Consider the following 19,292-nt stretch of genomic DNA (forward strand, 5'->3'; position numbering starts at 1 on the left):
TTCCTCTCGAATGGTTGAATGTGTGATGGAGCATGAATGTGTAAGCCCAAGACTCCTCTGGATTAGGTTGAAAGTCGGACTCACTCGCTTGTTTATCCTTGGGGTCTATGCACCGACGGATCTGCGCGGAGGTGGGTCATTAAAAGACCAACAAGAGAGAGAGGAATTTTGGGATAGCATGAGAGAGGTCTTGAATAAATGCGGAGAAAATGAACGGATCGTAATGTTAGGGGACTTTAATGGGTGGGTTGGAGTAAAGCGTGATGGGTATGAAAGAGTTCTGGATACGTTTGGGGACGAAAGAGTGAATGACAATGGGAGAAGTCTGCTTGAAGTATGCTTGGAATGGAATCTTTGCGTGGTCAACACAATGTTTGAACACAAAAAGATCCATTTGTATACAACAGATGAGGGTGAGTCTAGAAGTATGATTGATTTTGTAATTGTGGATGAAAGACTGAGAAAGAAAGTGCTTGACACTCGGGCATACCGCGGTGTTGGTCTCGACACAGACCACTTCCTGGTCATAGCCCGAATACGTGGCCTCTTTAAACGATGGCGCCACCGAGGGGCCGAGCCTACGAGTGTTTTAGCCAGAATAAAAGTGGAAAACCTACAAGGAAAAGAAAAGAAAGATGAGTATGTAGAGAAACTGAAAGAAAGTTTTAAAGGCATAGAAGAGATAGGTGTGATTGAGAATTTGTGGGAGACTTTTAAGAAAGGGGTCGTGAATAGTGCTATTGAGGTGTGCGGGGTAGCTAAAAGAAGGAAAGGAAGAAAGAACTATAATGTGTGGATGGATAAAGATGTACAAAAGGCTGTGCAAGAAAAGAAGAAAGCGTGGTTGGATTGGTTAGCAACAAAAGCTAACCAAAAGGTTCAAAAGGCAACGGATGACGAGGTAAAGGAAGCAAGAACGAAGTATAAAAGATTGAAATCAGTAGCGAAAGAAGTGGTGTCTAGAAAGAAAGAAGAACGAAAGGATGATTTTGATAGGAGGCTCACTGAAGATTTTCAGTCAAACATTAAGTTTTTCTGGAAATCCATCAAAACAGCCAGAGGAAAAATTTCTCCCTCGGAGCTGAGCACAATCAGGAGTCAAGATGGGAGCGTTATAAATGGAGAAGAATGTGTGTTAAAGAGATGGAAAGAGTATTTTGAAAGTGTGTTTGAAAGAGAGGAAGTGCAGGTACAACATCCGGCACCTTCCATTGAGAGTAGTATAAATGTCGATGAAAGTGAGATAAGCATGGATGAAATAGTGAAAGCGCTGAAAAGTATGAGATTAGGTAAGGCTGCAAGGTATGACAGGATCACCGTCGAGATGCTGAGGGCTGGACAGGGTATAGTGGCTAGCCAGCTGTACTGCCTTTTCAATTTGTGCTGGCGAAATGGGCAAGTACCGGAAGACTGGTGCAAAGCCGTAATCGTGCCGTTGTATAAGGGAAAAGGGTCACGGCAGGACTGCATAAATTACCGCGGTATAAGCCTTCTCAGCGTCGTCGGTAAATTGTATGCGAAAGTGTTGATTGAAAGGGTTGTGAATGAAACAGATGAAAAAGTATGGGATGCACAAGCGGGATTTAGAAAGGGAATGGGATGTACGGATCAGGTCTTTTCCTTGCGGTGCATAGCCGAAAAGTTTTTAGCAAAAAACAAAAAGGTTTATTGCGCGTTCGTGGATTTGGAAAAGGCCTATGATAGAGTGGTGAGGAATGAATTGTAGTCAGCATTGTCCGTGTACGGTGTGAGCGGCGCACTCATGCGAGCACTACAATCTCTTTATAGGGATTCTAGTGCTTGTGTGAGGATAAACGGGGCATACACTAAATGGTTTAATATCGAAAAAGGTGTTAGACAGGGATGTGTAGCGTCACCGTGGCTGTTTAACTTGTTCATGGACAATTGCTTGACAGAGTTAAAAGAGAATGAAAGTGGGTTGAGAATGGGTGAGTTACTCGTCAAATGTCTTCTCTATGCTGATGACCAAGTACTACTTGCGTCCTCGGCCGAGGAGTTGCAGGAGATGGTAACTGCTATGAGTGGAGCTTTTGTTAGAAAGGGAATGAAGATGAATGTAAAGAAGACGAAAGTGATGGTGTTTGAAAGAGATGAGGTAGTGACAGACTGTAATATCGTGATTGGAGATGAACAAATTGAACAGGTGAAAGAGTTTGTGTATCTGGGTTCGAAGTTTACAAGAGATGGAAAGTGTGAGAGTGATATTGAAAGAAGAGTGAATGCAGGAAACATGGTGAACGGAGCTTTGAACTCCTTTATGAGCAGTCGGAAGGTGTCTAAAAAGGCTCGTTTGGCTGTGCATGAGGGGGTGTTGCTTCCGACACTCATGTACGGAAGCGAAAGTTGGGTATGGCAGAAGAGACATGAAAGCAGAATAAATGCAGTTGAGATGAGAGCGTTAAGAAGTATGATAGGAGTTAAACTGAGTGACAGGATGAGAAATAGTGAGATAAAGAAACGGTGTGGTCTGAAAGAAGATGTAGTGACAAAAATTGAGAAAGGTATGCTGAGATGGTTTGGTCATGTCGAGAGAATGAATGAAGAACGACTGACGAAAAAAGTGTATAAGGCGAGTGTGAGTGGAAGTGTTGGAAGGGGTAGACCTAGGCGGACATTTCAAGACCAAATCGGGGACGTCTTGAAAAAAGGCCAGGTCAAGAGTACCCTAAACCGACGAGCATGTATGAAGGGAATAATGAAAGTGGATGAAGCGAAACAAGTATGTAAGGATCGTAGCAAGTGGAAAGAAGTGGTCTCTGCCTACCCCTACGGGAAAGAGGCGTGATTATATGTATGTATGTAATATATATTACAATTGGTTTTGCATTCAATTTGTGTAGAAGTCAGCCACTTGACATAATTATGACACGAGGGTAATCTCATATTCCTCTAATCATCTAGTAAAAAAACAATCAAAATTACTATTCAAGTAGCACTTTTACTTGTGTTTATTTTATTCTGCTGAGTGTTTTTGCGACGTCACGTTGCCGGTCTGTTTACGCTGGCGCACGGTGTGTCGTTTAGCTAAGCTAGGTGGACAAAATTCATGACACGATTTCTAGGAAATAACATTGAAATAATAATAAAGACACTCCAAATCACACGATTCCAGTATTTTTTTTGATTTAAAATTCCAGAGTGATGAGTCATAGGGGTTGGAATTCGTAGTAAGCCGTAAGTTCAAGTGCATTACATAAGTCAGTCGCATTCTCGCTATACTTTCGTTAATACGTTTTTGTGATTGCTTTTAATTTTGTAGAAGTTTGTTGTGATGGATTTTATTTTCGAGGGTAAGTACTATATTCTTTCGTATAAATTAAGTTCAATATCGTCTACATTTATGCTATATAATTTTTTGAAAAATAATGAAAATTTTGCATTATTTTTTCTTTGTTTTCTAACTTTAAACGATCCGGAGAGGCATGTTCCCGCTTGTTTCCGGGCTAAATTTTAGATATATTATACGACTAACCTTTATCTTTATAGTGTAGTTTATTTTAGTCAGCACACTAGAGTACAACATATTTTTTTTAATTTTTTTTCAGAAAAGGTCCAGTCTGTTTCAAGAAAGGATTTTTTTGAAGAGTGGCTGAAGCACACGAAAGATGAAAGAAACTCGCGTCTTTTTGAATTTATTTCACAAAGATTTAACTTTGGTGATATCTCCGAAGACTGTCAGAGAGAAATAAAAATAAAAATAGCCAGTTTCTCGAACAAAATTGCTGCCAAATGGTTGGCCGCAGGAAAGTCAATGGAGCGATTTTTAAATTCAAATGAAAGTTGGATAAATGCTGAGGACATAGAGTTTAGCATACGCACTATCCAGCCAAGACCGTCTACATCATTTCAAGATGTGAGTCCAGCCGGAAGGCCTCGAAAAGACTTTGAGGATTCATCATTTAAGACGAAGAAACGTAGAGTTGAGGATCTCGTACATTCGCGAAGTGTCGGTGAATTGGTGACGGCTGCAGAAGTAGCTGTGCGCTCTACTGGGCAAAGAAACGTTGCTAATGTGATAAGAGACATCGGTGAAAGCACTGAAAATATTAATTTAATTAAATATCGCAAACCAGTGGAGTCAAGAAAGTTGAGTTGCAATGAGGCGTTAGCCTACTATATTGATGCTAAATCAACAACACATTCATATAAGCAGACAAGGAAGTGGTCTATGAAGGCAGGACATCATGTGTTTCCATCATACTATAGTTTACGTAAGTCAAAACAAGCCTGTTATCCTCCAGAGGAGCACATTGTTGTGACAGAAACTCGTGCTGAAATTAATATACAAGCATTATTAAATAAAACTGTTCAGCGCTTAATAGAAGCTCAGAGTGAAGTCATAAACAGTGTGCTCCCAACTAATTCGTCATTTACACTTGTGAGCAAATGGGGAGGTGATGGAAGTTCTGGTCATAGTACCTACAAACAGAGATTTGAGAACGACGAAGATACTGACGAATTTCTATTTGTTTTTTCATTAGTGCCCCTTAGATTGCATGATGGTCACAATATTATTTGGCAAAATCCTCGGCCATCATCCACCATCTATTGTCGCCCAATTAAATTCATATTCGCTAAGGAGACGACTGAATTAACTGTAAGAGAAACCAACGTACTGTTAGGAGACATTGACCATCTGTTTCCTACAGTCATTAACTTTGCTGATTCTCAAATCTCTGTTAAGCATGAACTTTTGTTGACAATGACGGATGGGAAGGTATGTAATGCCTTGACTGAAACACATTCGTCACAAAAATGTTACATATGTGGTGCTACACCAAAAATGATGAATGACGATAACAGGAATTTTGACAGCAAACAAGAACATTTTGGCTTTGGTTTGTCAACACTTCATGCTTGGATTCGTTGTTTCGAATGCTTGCTGCACATAAGTTATAAGCTCGATATAAAAAAATGGCAAGCTAGAAGCAACGAAGATAAGACTAGTGTGAAGTTGCGCTCAGAAGATATAAAACGTAAATTTAAAAGTGAAATGGGACTAATTGTAGACAAAACAAAGCCAGGATTCGGGTCCACGAATGATGGAAACACAGCTCGTCGGTTTTTTGGGAATCCCGAGTTGAGTGCTCAGATCACGGGATTAGATGTTAATATCATCAAACATTTTGATGTTCTTTTGAGGACATTGTCTTCTGGTTTCGAGATAAATTTAGTTGAGTTCAACAATTATTGTCTAGAAACCAGAAGGCTGTATCTCAGTCTCTATTCTTGGTACAATATGCCGGCCACAGTACACAAGATACTGATCCACAGTACTGAGGTTATTAAAGCTGCTTTGCTTCCAATTGGGCAGCTATCAGAAGAAGCCCAGGAAGCACGGAACAAAGATTTCCGTAGGTTTCGGGAACATCATACCAGGAAACGGTCACGTATTTCCACGAATAGAGACCTATTGAACATGTTGATAATAACATCTGACCCTTTGATTAATAGCCTCCGAGAGATTCCTAAAAAGAAATCAAATAAGTTATGTCCTGAGGTATTAAAACTTTTAGTATCTCCCAGCACTTCTAAGCCACGGACTAGGTCTGCCTCATTAACGTCAAATGAGGATGATTATTTATTAGAGGATTCCTCTGAAGATTCCGATTAATTTTTATATTTGTAAATAAATTTATTATAATTTGTACCTTTTTTTTTAATTTTTATATCTATGTCAGCAATAGCGCTGTCTTACGCAATTAGAAAGGAATTATTAAACAACAGATGCAACGATCGCGCCACCTAGCACATCGTTCGATAGTCACCTACCCTCATTTATTATATTACTCGAATTGTTCTGACATGTATAAAACGAACGGTGTCACCTCGGCTAAGGCAGTCTTGGCTCTGGCTTGGCACGATACATTTGTTGTATCCTGCTAGTAGCTTAACCTAGACTCATTCGCTAATTAATTTGTGCATACGAATTAATTGTTATGGCGGATAACTCGAGCAGTGAAGGTGAGCGTTGATGCGCATCTCAAAGGAGATCTCCTTAAACCTACACCTGGGTCGCAAGTCCTAGGCACTGCTCTGAGTTACTCCCTATGCCACACGATAGATTGGATCGGATCGCATTACAATTTTGTTATAATCATTTTAAGTACTACCTACATAGTATTGTAAAGAGTGTGAGTATAACCTACGCCCGCGCCCTGCAAATATAGAAAAGGAACTTCCAATTCAGTCGAAAGACTACATCAGAAGTGGGATAAGATCCACCCCCACTTTCAAACTTTAACTAACTTTCAGTTAGTTACATTGAACGAAGAAATGTCTCTCTTCGCTTCCGGTATGGAAGCTATTTCAGAAAATAGCTGAAGTTATAGGCCCACCTCCTGACGATACATCTGTTTTTAGCGAGTGTGCAAGTTAGTTGTAATATTTGGTGGTGATTAGTGGGTACATCGATCATCATTTTATTTTCTTTTATTAGTGGGTACATCGGTATTTTAGTTCTTTTCGGTCGTTCTGTTGGTTAAAGGGGCCACGTACGCCCGGGGCACGTTATGTTAGGAAGGGATGAAGGGGCCTAGCACGCCCGACCCACGGTTAGTAAGCTGGTTGAAGGGGCCACGTACGCCCGGGCCATGCTATGTTAGGAAGGGATGAAGGGGCCCAGTACGCCCGACCCACTAGTGCATTACAGTCTCAGCGTTTTGGTCAGGAATAGCCGAACAGTTATAAATGTTACCCGTTACTGTTGTATAAGGTCGGGAGTAGTAACGCCGAGTTGGCGGATGCACAACATGGACGCACGAGGTCGTGCGATTGTCAGGGTTGGCCGTGTCAGCAATAGCGCTGTCTTACGCAATTAGAAAGGAATTATTAAACAACAGATGCAACGATCGCGCCACCTAGCACATCGTTCGATAGTCACCTACCCTCATTTATTATATTACTCGAATTGTTCTGACATGTATAAAACGAACGGTGTCACCTCGGCTAAGGCAGTCTTGGCTCTGGCTTGGCACGATACATTTGTTGTATCCTGCTAGTAGCTTAACCTAGACTCATTCGCTAATTAATTTGTGCATACGAATTAATTGTTATGGCGGATAACTCGAGCAGTGAAGGTGAGCGTTGATGCGCATCTCAAAGGAGATCTCCTTAAACCTACACCTGGGTCGCAAGTCCTAGGCACTGCTCTGAGTTACTCCCTATGCCACACGATAGATTGGATCGGATCGCATTACAATTTTGTTATAATCATTTTAAGTACTACCTACATAGTATTGTAAAGAGTGTGAGTATAACCTACGCCCGCGCCCTGCAAATATAGAAAAGGAACTTCCAATTCAGTCGAAAGACTACATCTATTTTTCAATGTATATATACATTATAATGTTTATATAAATATATATTTAAGTTTCTTCTTTTTGTATATATTTTAATCATAAGAGTATTTAAGGTCAGCTAAGATTATTTTAGTGTATGTTGCCATTAGTTTTTAAGATTTAGATAAGGGAAAAATAATAAAATATATATTTTTATATTTTCGTCTTTTTTTTTGTTTTTAATATATCATCACTCCGAAACAGTCATTATATTAATATATCAAGGCAGTACTACACAAAAGTGGCGAAAAATAATTTTGTCCACCTAGCTTGTTCTACTCGACACACTGTGTGGCGGTTGCAGGTTCGATCCCCGCACATGACAGGCATTTGTATTAGCCATACAGGTGTTTACCGTGGTCTGGGTGTTTGTGCATTCCTTGTGGGACTCCCCACCGTGCCTCGGTGAGCACGTTAATCCGCACAACCGCATTGGAGCAGCGTGCTAGATCAAGTCCTCCTTCTCCTACATGGGAAAAGAGGCCTATGCCCAGCAGTGGGATATTACAGACTGAAGCGAGTTTTTTTTTTTATTCATACAGGTTACTTCAAAAGTTTATACTGGCTGTACTGATTTTGATGATTCCCTTGTTTTATTTGAAAGCTGATGCTTGTCATGTGGTTGATGTACTTGTAAATTGAAGCCGCTTTTTTTCAGAACAAACAAAATGACCTTTATTTAACATTCTATTTTTATAGGCTATGTTGTTTTTTCAGAACAAACAAAATTACCTTTATTTAACACTGATATTAAATCATATAGGCTATGTTACCTGTCGATGTGAGGCATCTCCTCAGCGAAGGTCAGCACATCTGGGAACTTGCTCTCGATGGTGTCCACCAGGTAGTGAAGCAGGGTCTGCTTATTCTCTAGGTCTTTCGTTGATGTTAACTGTTTCGAATTAAAGAATATTGTTAATAATGATAAAACGGTTTGTTTAGTTCAAAACTTGGGAACGGCTGGACGGATTCTAATAATATATTTTTAATTTTTTTTAAGTTTTTCTTGATAGCAATTTGTCTTCGAATGTCACAAATAAATAATGCTGCTTGAGAACAGTGTCGCGTTTCCTGTGTAATGTAGTGAGTTACTTGGACAGGGTCAGGGGTGGGGTCCAGGTGTTGCAGGCTATGGTACAGTTTACTACCTATCTTCTGGTCAAAACATAATACATATAACACATAATATATATAAATAAACGTCTCACACGCAACGGCTCCCACAAGGATTCACTCCTGTGTCGGGGGTCCAGAAACATGATACACAGATATACAAGCACAAACGTCCAGACCACGGCAAGCATCTGTACGGTCAATACAAATGTTTGTCACGTGTGGGGATTGAACCCGCAACCGCCACCGCAACAGCCACAAACCAGTGCTGCGACCGTTGCGCCAACGCGTCGTAATAGAGGTAGTTAGGGTTACCTTGGTGAGGAAGCTGATCTCGAACCCGAAGGCGCCGGCGTTGTTGGAGCCCGTGTTCATGTAGTTGCCCAGCAGCAGCAGCAGCTCCAGGATGTTGGCGAACTTGCGGCTGGCGCGGACCTCCTCGCACGCCGCCGTGCCCGACACTATGTCCTGACACACACACGCGCCTTTTTACTGCTTATGTCATGACAAATGTACACACACGCGCATCTCCTCGCACGCCGTCATGCATGCATACCCACACACACATACACGCACGCACGCACGCACGCACGTACAAACGCACGCACGCACGCACGCACGCACGAACGCACGCTTTACGAAAAGTGTGAACGGAAGTTGAAAGGCTAAAAAAGTTTTACTTCAGTCGTGTGGTCTAAGCCCCTACCGGTTTGAGCTCGGATACGATCTCGGCGTAGTGTTCCCTGAAGGCCAGACTCCGGAGCCGCGGCCCTAGCCTCTTGATATCGGCCACAGTGGCAGAGAACAGCTCAGCTTCCGTTAGATCTTCACTCTTGCACTTCAGCTCCATCAGTTTTTTGAGCTGGTCTGCAGGGGGAAGGTACTGGAAATAAATAAAAAATAATTATACTTTAATTGAGGTCCGGCACAACAGGAAATATTTTTGGATTCTAAGCAGACTTACTGCAGAGTCCCGTAGAATCCAGTATTCATAGTGACAAAATATTTTGCTCGAAATCTGGGGAAGTACCTTGACATTACAGAAACTCACAGCTAAATAATACTGCTTTCAAGCAGTGTTGTGTTTCTGTGATAAGTAAGGTGACCAGAGCTCCTGGTGGGCATTGGGGATAGGGTCGGCAACGCGTTCGCTTTTGGTATTCCATACGTCTATAGGCTACGGTAATCGCTTACTATCCGGTGAGCCGTACGCTTGTTTGTCTAAAAGTATTAATAAAAACCTTCACCTGTATAAGTAGATCCAGTACATCAGCAGTAAGCACGGTGGTGTCACACCTCAGGATACAAGTCCTGATGTGGTCATAGGACATGTGCTTCAGGGAGCCTCCGAGGAGTATCGAGAGGTTCTGAGCAGCCTTGCTGTCCAGGACCTTCAGGTCTTTCGCTTTCTTGAGGGTGTGGACTCTAGGAGATAGAGATTAGGTGATTAGAAAAATAGGTTTACTAAAGTCCGATGCAATTCCGTGTTTTCCAAAACCAGATTGCTTGCGATATTTCCAGTGATGCAGGCGTCTATAGGTAACCGCTTACAACCATTGGACCGGCTTGTTCATCCCTATAGCGGTATAAAAATTAGGCTTAAAACTCACTTATCCACGGCATCTTCGTTCTTCTTAGCGACGGGCTTGCTGGAAAACTTCTGGGCGAGACCTGATAGAATATCTGGAGACGCCAGTTTGTCTTCTTGTACCTGGTATCATAATGTATATATACATTAATTGGGCTATTTTCTAAGCAATTTCATTGTTATGATAACTATGCACTAATAATAAAGAAGAAATACATACAGATTGTGCATACAGTGTTTTAAAAATATGGATATCACTAAGTTAACAAATTAAAGATAAATAATCTAGAGTTAATACTAAAAATATTGTATAATAATCACATTAATATTTAATATTTGCACACCGTAAGGTAGAACATGTTTGGACTATACTAATGTTAATCCTGTACAACTTCAACACCATGTTCTTGCAAATAAACAATTATTATTTTTATTATTATTATTCTCTTAATCTTTAATAATAATAATAATAAAAATATTATTATTATTATTATTAAAGATTTGGTGATGTTACTGCAGCAATGCTAATATTCGCCAGATCAGATCAGTGCTGGCCTATTAGGCAGAAGGTTTTTTTTTCAATCGTGTGATCTAAAGCACCCTATAAAAAATAAACATAGAAAGCATGGCCACTACAAAGTCAAGTCACACTCAGTCTATAGTCATATAAATCACTTCAACTTAAATTAAGCTTGATGCTTCAACACAGAGTAATGAGTGGAAATACAAAGAAATACCTTTGGGTATAGTACACGACAGATTAGCAGCGGTTAGAAAATTTACAATATAAGGAAAAGAACTACTAATTCAGTTAGCACTTTAGTAATAAATGACTTTAATTAATGATTGAATGAAATACAAATAATTTTCAATACTAGTCAAATATATTTTTAAGGCTTTCTGATACTTTTGTTGTAGTTTCTTATAGAATGAAAAATTAGAAAAATTGTGCAGAAGCTTAGAAAATTTCACACAAATAAAGATTACATAAGCTTATTGTTTTCTAATGTTTTCTAATTACATAAGCTTCACGTTTAACACTTCGCAAGATAGCTGTCGTAGCAGCTAGTTATATATGCGAAAGCTTTTGATAATGGATGAATCGAATGATGAATAGAGTTCCCCAGGAGGTCTCCGCCTTACCACAGAAGCACAACACTGCTTGAAAGCAGTATTACTTAGCTGTGATCTTCTGTAAGGTCGAGGTACTTCCCCAGTCAGGCTGCTCCAGATTTTGAACAGCATATTTTATTTTAAGTTGATATACTGACCTTAACCCAGAATGCTTTTTCGGACATTTTCTGTGGCACGATGGTCTTCCAATTGGCTCTCTTGAGTGGCCCCTCAATCTCCCACTTTTTCTTAGGTTTGAGCCCGTAAGGCAATACGTCTGGTTGGGGCTAGTGGGTTGCAGAAAATTTTATTAATTTTTTTTCTTTAGTCTCACACTCAACTACCAAATCCTATGTAATTCGGAAATACATAACACTATTACAAACGCTTTGACGAGTATTATGGACAAGATTTGTATTTCTTTGTACAAATATTTGTTTCAGGTTTGGGTGTAAAGCCATGGTCCCGGTTGCTATCACTTACATTTAACAGCATTTCTCACTTGTAGCCTGGCAAGAATACATTCGCCAATCCGCAATGAAGCAGCATGGTGGATTAAGCTTTAAACATTCTTCCTTATGGACAAAACACTTTGGTCAGCTGTAGGGCTGATTCAGTTCCATTCAAAATTTATAAACCGAATATCAAAAAAAGGAGGTTCTTAATTCGATTGTCCCCTTTAAGTTATTATTGGGTGAACCGATTATGATGATTCTTTATTCAATCGAATCATAGCGCATTTCGTGTCGTCCCATTTAAATTTGAGAGAAGTCTGACGAGTAGGTTTTGAGTTAACTCTAATAACGTGTTCCTAATTGACTACTTTTTTGACTACTCACATTGACGATGTTCTCATTTACTACTGGTAAATTCAAGTAATTCTATTTATGCTTGATAACAATTGTTTTTCAAATTGAGTAAGTACTTGTTATTATTACATTTCCGGACTTATTTAGGCTGTCTACAATAATCCTTACCATTCTCGGCATTGGGGGTCCCATGCCCGGCGGTGGAGGTGGTCGGGGTCCCATGCCCATCATGGGGGGTGGTGGGGGACCGGCGCCGGGTAGTGGCGGCGGTGGGGGAGCACCGCCCGCTCCGGGGAGGGGAGGCGGTGGAGGGGGAGGAGGTCCGGCGCCTGAGAAGGTTAATAACTTTATATTAAACAAATTGACAAAATAATGATGACAGTGACCTAGTTGGCCTTTGCTACCTTTGTTTCCTATCCCTTTTTTTATTGTAACCTTTACGTTTGTGCTATTAGTACCTTATACTTGTTCATTTTTATAAATGGCCTTTTTTGTATGATCGATAAAAAAGTTTATTTTCTTTCTCTACTTGCATGTTAAGTAAGTTTTTATATTGATAATAATTGTATTACGTTGGTCTCTTAATAAATTAATAACAATTTACCTGGCATGGGGGGCGGGGGTGGGGGTGGCGGTCCTCCTGGAAACACACACCCAGATATTAGTGCACATGTTTATAATGATATCCATACTAAACTGTCTTCATATTCAAGGTTATTAAGAAAAACAAAATAATACACTTTAGGATTCGTTCAAGTTAAATAATTATTATTTTCCTTTTATTGTAAATTCAAGAAAAATTTCATAAAAAAAATCGTTAAGAAAATATATTAATATATTTTAAAATATCATTTAAAATGCCGTGTTCGAGTTGGACAGTTGAAATAATTCATTCAGACAGACGTTCTAATTTACAACTATTCAATTGTTCAAGGGGCGTGGCTTAGTGACAACAATGAGTCACTATTTTCTTAACGATTATAAACTTTACGAGTTGTGGAAAAGCTACAATAGCCGATAGTGATTTTACATGCATTTTGTATAGTGAAAATTGTTATAATTCGTAAATGCCTTACCTCCGGGCATTGGCGGGGGCGGTGGCGGTGGCGGCCCTCCAGGGCTGCCAATCGCCTATAAAACAATATTTTATTTTTAAAATTAAATACAATAAAAATATCACAATCGGGCCGTTGTTGGGCCATTAGGATTTACCTATGTTTTAGGGGGCCGGAAACGAGATACACAAGTACAAACGCCCAGACTACGACAAACATCTGATACAAGTGTACACCACTTGCGGGGATCGAACCCACGACGGCCAGCGCGACACACTGACACACAGTCTACGCTTCAGCCTGTAATATCGCTATGCTGAGTATAGGCCTCTTTCTTCATGTAGGAGAAGGTTCAGTGCTTAACCCACCACGCTGCTTTTTTTATATAAGTTTTAACATCCATAGGCTCTTAAGTGCCCATGCCTTTTTTATTTACATTTTAATTTTCAAATCGTTGAGGCGTATTAACTTCAACATCGCATGCTACAAATTACGAACTAAAGCTCGCGCTCCCCGAGGCACGGTGGGAAGACCCACGAGGACTGACGACCGGACCGAAAATAAATATTTGTATAAACACAAATATCCACTACGAGCGGGAATCGAACCCGCGACCGTCAGTGTTTACCGTTACATCGTTACACCGGAGCGGTCGTCTACAGTCGACATACAGTCTGTTACTGTCGGACGGGGTCGACGGGCTCACGTAGATGGGTGGGGCCTGGGCGACGTGGCGAATGCTAGCGCGACCCCATCTCGCTCCACCCAGGCGGACGACTGCTCACACGTGGTGGTTTTTAGTCAGTAGGAGTCTGACATAACCCTCTGGCGCCCCCGCGCTGGAGGGTACCCATGATGGATGTTCCCCAGAAAAAAAAGGTGGGTGGGGCCGAGGCCGAAGCTCCCGGCTCCACTAAGACAAGGCAGATAATTATAATTATATATATCTCTCACGGTCGGTTTTGGACTCACTATGAACACTGCAATGTTGAAAATAATACGCCTCAATACTTGAAAATTAAAATTTAAATAAAAAAAGGCATGGGCACTCAAGAGCCTATGGATGTTAAAATTTAAATAAAAAAAAAAAAAAAAAAAGACAAGGCAGACCTTGGCCCCGGGCGCCCCGGACGCCCCAGACGCCCCGGATCCACCGCGCAGGCGCAGCTCCAGGCCGGCGGCGCGCGCCTCGGCCTCCTGGCGCGCCGCGGTGGCCGCCTCCAGCTTGGCCTTCAGCTCCTCCACCTTGCGTTCTTCCTCGGCGCGGGACTTCTCTACCCACGGAACGGTAATAGTGATGATAGTACTCCGAGTTCAACTTTTACTTCTTTACGCTCGACTCGGGGAGTGAAGCCGGTCGATGCGTGAGCGTTACGAAAAGTGTATTAAGGCGAGGCGAACGGAAGTCGATAGGGAGATGTAAGTTAGATCGAGTTAAGGAAGTTTTACTTCAGTCGTGTGGTCTAAAGCACTTTTTTGTACACTGTTTAATTGTTTGGGCGAAAACGAAAAAAAATAGCATTTTCAGTTACGTAGACCAAAAAAATAGTCCAGTAAATACCCATCATAAGATATAATTCGAACAGTAGTTGTAAAATCTCAATTAAATTTAAATGGGATAACATAACACGCACCACCTTTGGATAAAAAAAACACAATGGAATTGAGAACTCCTTCTTTTTTAAAAGTCGGTTAAAAGGAAGTTCTCGGTTCATTTTTTTTTTCGATTTAGTACTTTTTGCGTTTTATTATTTTTAATGTCATGGTGCATTTTTGCTATCAAAGCTACAACTACGACCATACATTACTCGTGTGCATGTGCTTAGATACCGTTTAATGTTTTTACGAGCTTTTAACAAAATCGTGTGTACTGTATTTTATTTTTGTAAATTAAATTGAAATTTTCATAATATTATCTTTAAATACGGGTATAATATGATTAAATTTTGGAAAATTAAGTCACGATACTTATTTTAATTGAGATCGAACAAGTACTCTTTAAGTTATATCTTATAATGGTATTTACTCGACTATTTTTTCACCTATTTATGTTGTATTAAATAAATGCTTCACACTCAACGGCCACCAGTAGAATTTTCTCCTGTGTTGGGGGTCCGTAGACACACACAATACACAAGCACAAACGCCCAGACCACGACAAACATCTATATGGCCAATACAAATATTTGTCGTAAGCGGGGATCGAACCCGCGACCGCCAGCGCAACAGTCAGTAATTTGACCGCTGCTGTGATTATTTGTCGATGTAATTGAAGTCGGGTTTTTTTTTTCTTTTGCGAGAAAAGACAATTAGCTACTTTAAAATTGAAAACAATAGGCAAGTGTCAAAATTAGAATGTCTAACAAAAGCGTCACTAGATGGCGTGACAGTCAAAATACGAATTAGTTCAACGACGACGTCGTGGCGGTACTATCGTAAAGTTATCGTCGCTTGCTACTAGATGGAGTTGGTTGTCGATTAAATCGCGCTAGCGTTATTTTTCGTACGGATATCTATACGAGCGATGTTGTCCACAAAGCAAGTTACCGCCGATCCCCTAATGGTTTTGGTCCGCTTGGTACTTTTGTACCATACGATACATGAATTTTTGAACGCCAGAGTACATGAATAAGTACTATGGCTCACTTCATAGTAGTCGTGGGTCGTAACGTCTTTTATGTGTAATCGGTTATACGTAGTTTCGTGGATACGCGTAACTAGTTTCGAAACTGCTTATTTTTCGTAACTAGTATTTCTGTATAGAGCATCAGTACGGGACGGCGACGTTATATTACTTTTGTTTGTATTATGTTATGAAGTAGTTATATGTTATTTAAGTACGTTAATATTGATGGATAATGTAATTAAATTAACTTCCCTTCATATTTTATCCAGGCTTACGACTGGCTGCAAAACATGTTATTTAAATTACTTTTTTGATTTTTGTATAGACATAATAATCGATGTAGGCGTATTTAGAAGTTCATTTGATTTTATGTACAGTTTTTAATTATTTTTCGAAATACATACATACATATAATTAAAAATACGACAAAAAACCCACACTTTTTAGTATATACTTCAACACGAGACAATAACATTAATCGTTAATAATTAATCACTCGTCAACTGTCGTAATAATAAATAGTAAATTCGAAAATATTTAAAAAGAAACACGACCGAAATTAAAATTTCTTTAAAAAAACGGTGCGTATTAAAATAAACTTAAGCTCATAGTCAATTGCGTACAAAATCCCATGAGCATATTCGAAAAAAAAGATGCATCTATAGTACTTATAGCCATCTCTTTTTAGCCTACGCGTAAGCGTATCTGCGTATTGTAATGAAATATTAGTAACATGTTACGTTATTAGGTAAAACGCTTATGCGCCGGTCGTTGTGTCCAGTTTTTGATAAAACTGCGTACGCAAAAAAACTGCGTACGTAAAATAATCGTTACATTCGTATCGGCGAAACTACGTACATGGTTATTAGCTTCGTAACTAGTTTCTGAAACCGATTACGTTAAATAACGCCCAACGCTACTTCATAGCACTAAAATATTTATTATAAATTTGCAGTGTCAATAGTTGTGAATAACGCTATTTGAAAGATATTGTATCCAATGGAGAAAATATTTTTAATACCTTTTCTCAATATGTATTTGAGATAAATATTAATTCTAATTTCTATTCGCAGATAAGAGACCGCTGAGTTGCACAAAACCCTCGCTAATTTTCCGTAAGCTAAGTAGAAATTAATCTAAGATTAGGTAATCTCATCATTAAATTTAAAGCTATTGTTCATAATTACTTTCTTTCCATTTAAATGATTAAGTGTTGCTTCATAAAAAAATACTTAATCTGAACGCAGATTAGTAAAGTTTAAAATTGTTTAATCTGAATGAATGAAATGAACGATATTTTTTATTATAGACGTTTTTGCTAACTAAATGACACCACAGAATAATAATATAATCAGAAAAATGAGATCTACCTTATAGACGTTATTAGCTAATTTTTAATTACTACGTATAGTTACGCAAGTAAAAAAGTCAAACAACAGAACTGTCGAAGTCGAAAAAAGTTTTTTGGCTTTTTTCGTTTTTTGTTTTTTTTTTTTTTGTTTTTTTGTAGTGGTCGAAATTCGGCTATAATTAATTTAAATTATAAATTTGAACATTATTAAGGTTTTAATGAATTTATTATGGTAATATTTGACATTCAGTGTAGACAAACAATATTAATCTATAATTTATTCTCAATTTCACGTCAGACTTTAACAATAAACAAAAGAGTAAAGTATATAATATACAAGCTACTGCCCGCGGCTTCGTCCGCGTTAAATAATTACTTGCAACATTCTTGATTAGTATTCCGCTCCTATTGATATTATCATGATGATATATAGCCTATAGCCTTCCCCGATAAAGGGGCCATCTAACACTGAAAGAATTTTTCAAATCAGACCAGTAGTCCCTGAGATTAGTGCGTTCAAACTAAGAAACAAACAAACAAACAAACAAACAAACAAACAAACAACCAAACAAACTCTAGCTTTATAATATTAGTATACATATGCACGTGTGTGTCAAATACATGGTAGTGTGTATTTTTTTTTTAATCAATTTAATGTATACTTTATGTATAATTTTAAAAAAAAAGTATTAGCACACTGCAGTCCTTCTCTATATAAACTATAAGTGTGCGAAATTTCATACTCCTCCATCCGCGATATTTCCGTAAAAAGAGGTGTAAAGTTTCGGCTTCACGTATTAATATAATTATAGATACCTACTTTGAACAAAACTTGCAATAATTACGATTCAATGCAATATATAATATGCTCCGATTATTAAAAAAGTATTTAAAAAGGTCAATAACAATACACTTCTCACTCAGATACAATTCAATCATAAAACTGTTACAGTAACCAAAGCGCCACCATTACAAAATATTGTTAAGCTTTGGTCAAAAACAGATGTGCCAGCCGTCGCCATCTTCCCATTTCGCGAGTCAAGTACAAGATATTTGCTACTGAGATTTTAATTTAATAAAGTCTCAAATTAGACGCTAACGGAGGTAAAATTACGTTCCAACAACGTAAATTCGGGGTTAATCATCTGTTAGACAGGTCTTTGGTTAAACTAAAATAACTTTAGCTTAATAAGATTATAGGTTTCGTACAACAGAAAATCACGGTTCTTGTGATTAAATTAGTTTAATAAACACTTAAATTTTAAAATATTGTTTCGTGCAACTCAGCGTATAATTTGTAGTTTATTAATTGAGGAGAAATGGGTCCTAATGATAAGAACTTAAAAAGCCGACCGGTGGCGGGATAACCATCCAACTGCTGGCTTTGAAATACACAGGCCGAAGACGGGCAGCAGCGTCTTCGGTGCGACAAAGCCAGCCCTGCGGTCACCAACCCGCCTGCCCATCGTGATGACTATGGGCAAAACACGTGAGTTTACGCCATTTTTGGCGCGAATTTGTGGAGGCCTATGGTCCAGCAGTGGACTGCGATAGGCCGAAGCGATGACGATGATGAAACATCTTGGGTATCATTTGATTAGAAAATTGCTATACCTGTTAGGAATTTTGTGAAAAGAAAAGTGAGGTCTTAATGACTAATTCAATTTAATGACAAATTCAGGATAAAAAATACATTATAGCAAAAAAAAAATCATTACACACACTACCGTGTATTTGACACACGGCCTATATAGGTACAATATATACTCTTTCGTTTATTATATTATAGAAGTATAGTCTTTGATAATAGAACCTTGTTAATGTTCAAACTTATAATTTAATTTAATTAAGGCCGAATTTCGACCACTGGGCGATCACTAGTAGGGAAAAAAAGCGCAAAGCAAAAAAAAAAAAAAAAAAAAACAGTGAAAATACAGACAACGTAACCTATAACGAAATGAGTCATTGAATTCAGCATTATTATTTGTAACCTCGACCGCATCGATCAATCTCCTTCGTGTATTCTCCATTCTACGTGACATTGGCGAAATCATCTGTGCTCATTTGGCACTATTGAAAGCCATTAATCAAGAAGAAGAAGAAGAATATTATTACTCCGGATTAACTATACACTAATGCCATCTAGGAGAAAAGGGTAGTACTACCTACACTTGAGTAACCGTCCATACTCCCCAATCGATTTGATATGTGCAAGAAGTTCCTGAAAGAGAGAATAGAGGGCACTACCTGTACCAAAACAAAACAAAGCCAATACA

The 19,292-nt window shown here is 39.0% G+C and overlaps 1 protein-coding gene across 1 annotated transcript in view; it reads right to left on the reverse strand.

Annotated features, from left to right (window-relative positions):
• LOC123668135 (protein diaphanous) overlaps window positions 1–19,292 on the reverse strand; it is a 65,651-nt gene that overhangs the window by 10,817 nt on the left and 35,542 nt on the right. The window contains exons 11-20 of the mRNA XM_045601927.1: window positions 14,150–14,313; window positions 13,061–13,115; window positions 12,589–12,624; window positions 12,153–12,313; window positions 11,334–11,462; window positions 10,085–10,185; window positions 9,722–9,899; window positions 9,181–9,357; window positions 8,790–8,942; window positions 8,135–8,253 (exon numbers count right to left, since the gene is read on the reverse strand). Of these exons, the coding sequence (XP_045457883.1) occupies window positions 8,135–8,253; window positions 8,790–8,942; window positions 9,181–9,357; window positions 9,722–9,899; window positions 10,085–10,185; window positions 11,334–11,462; window positions 12,153–12,313; window positions 12,589–12,624; window positions 13,061–13,115; window positions 14,150–14,313 (1,273 nt within the window). The remainder of the gene's footprint in view (window positions 1–8,134; window positions 8,254–8,789; window positions 8,943–9,180; window positions 9,358–9,721; window positions 9,900–10,084; window positions 10,186–11,333; window positions 11,463–12,152; window positions 12,314–12,588; window positions 12,625–13,060; window positions 13,116–14,149; window positions 14,314–19,292) is intronic.

Source organism: Melitaea cinxia, chromosome 30 (assembly GCF_905220565.1).
Source record: "Melitaea cinxia chromosome 30, ilMelCinx1.1, whole genome shotgun sequence".
NCBI classification, from domain to species: Eukaryota; Metazoa; Arthropoda; class Insecta; order Lepidoptera; family Nymphalidae; genus Melitaea; species Melitaea cinxia.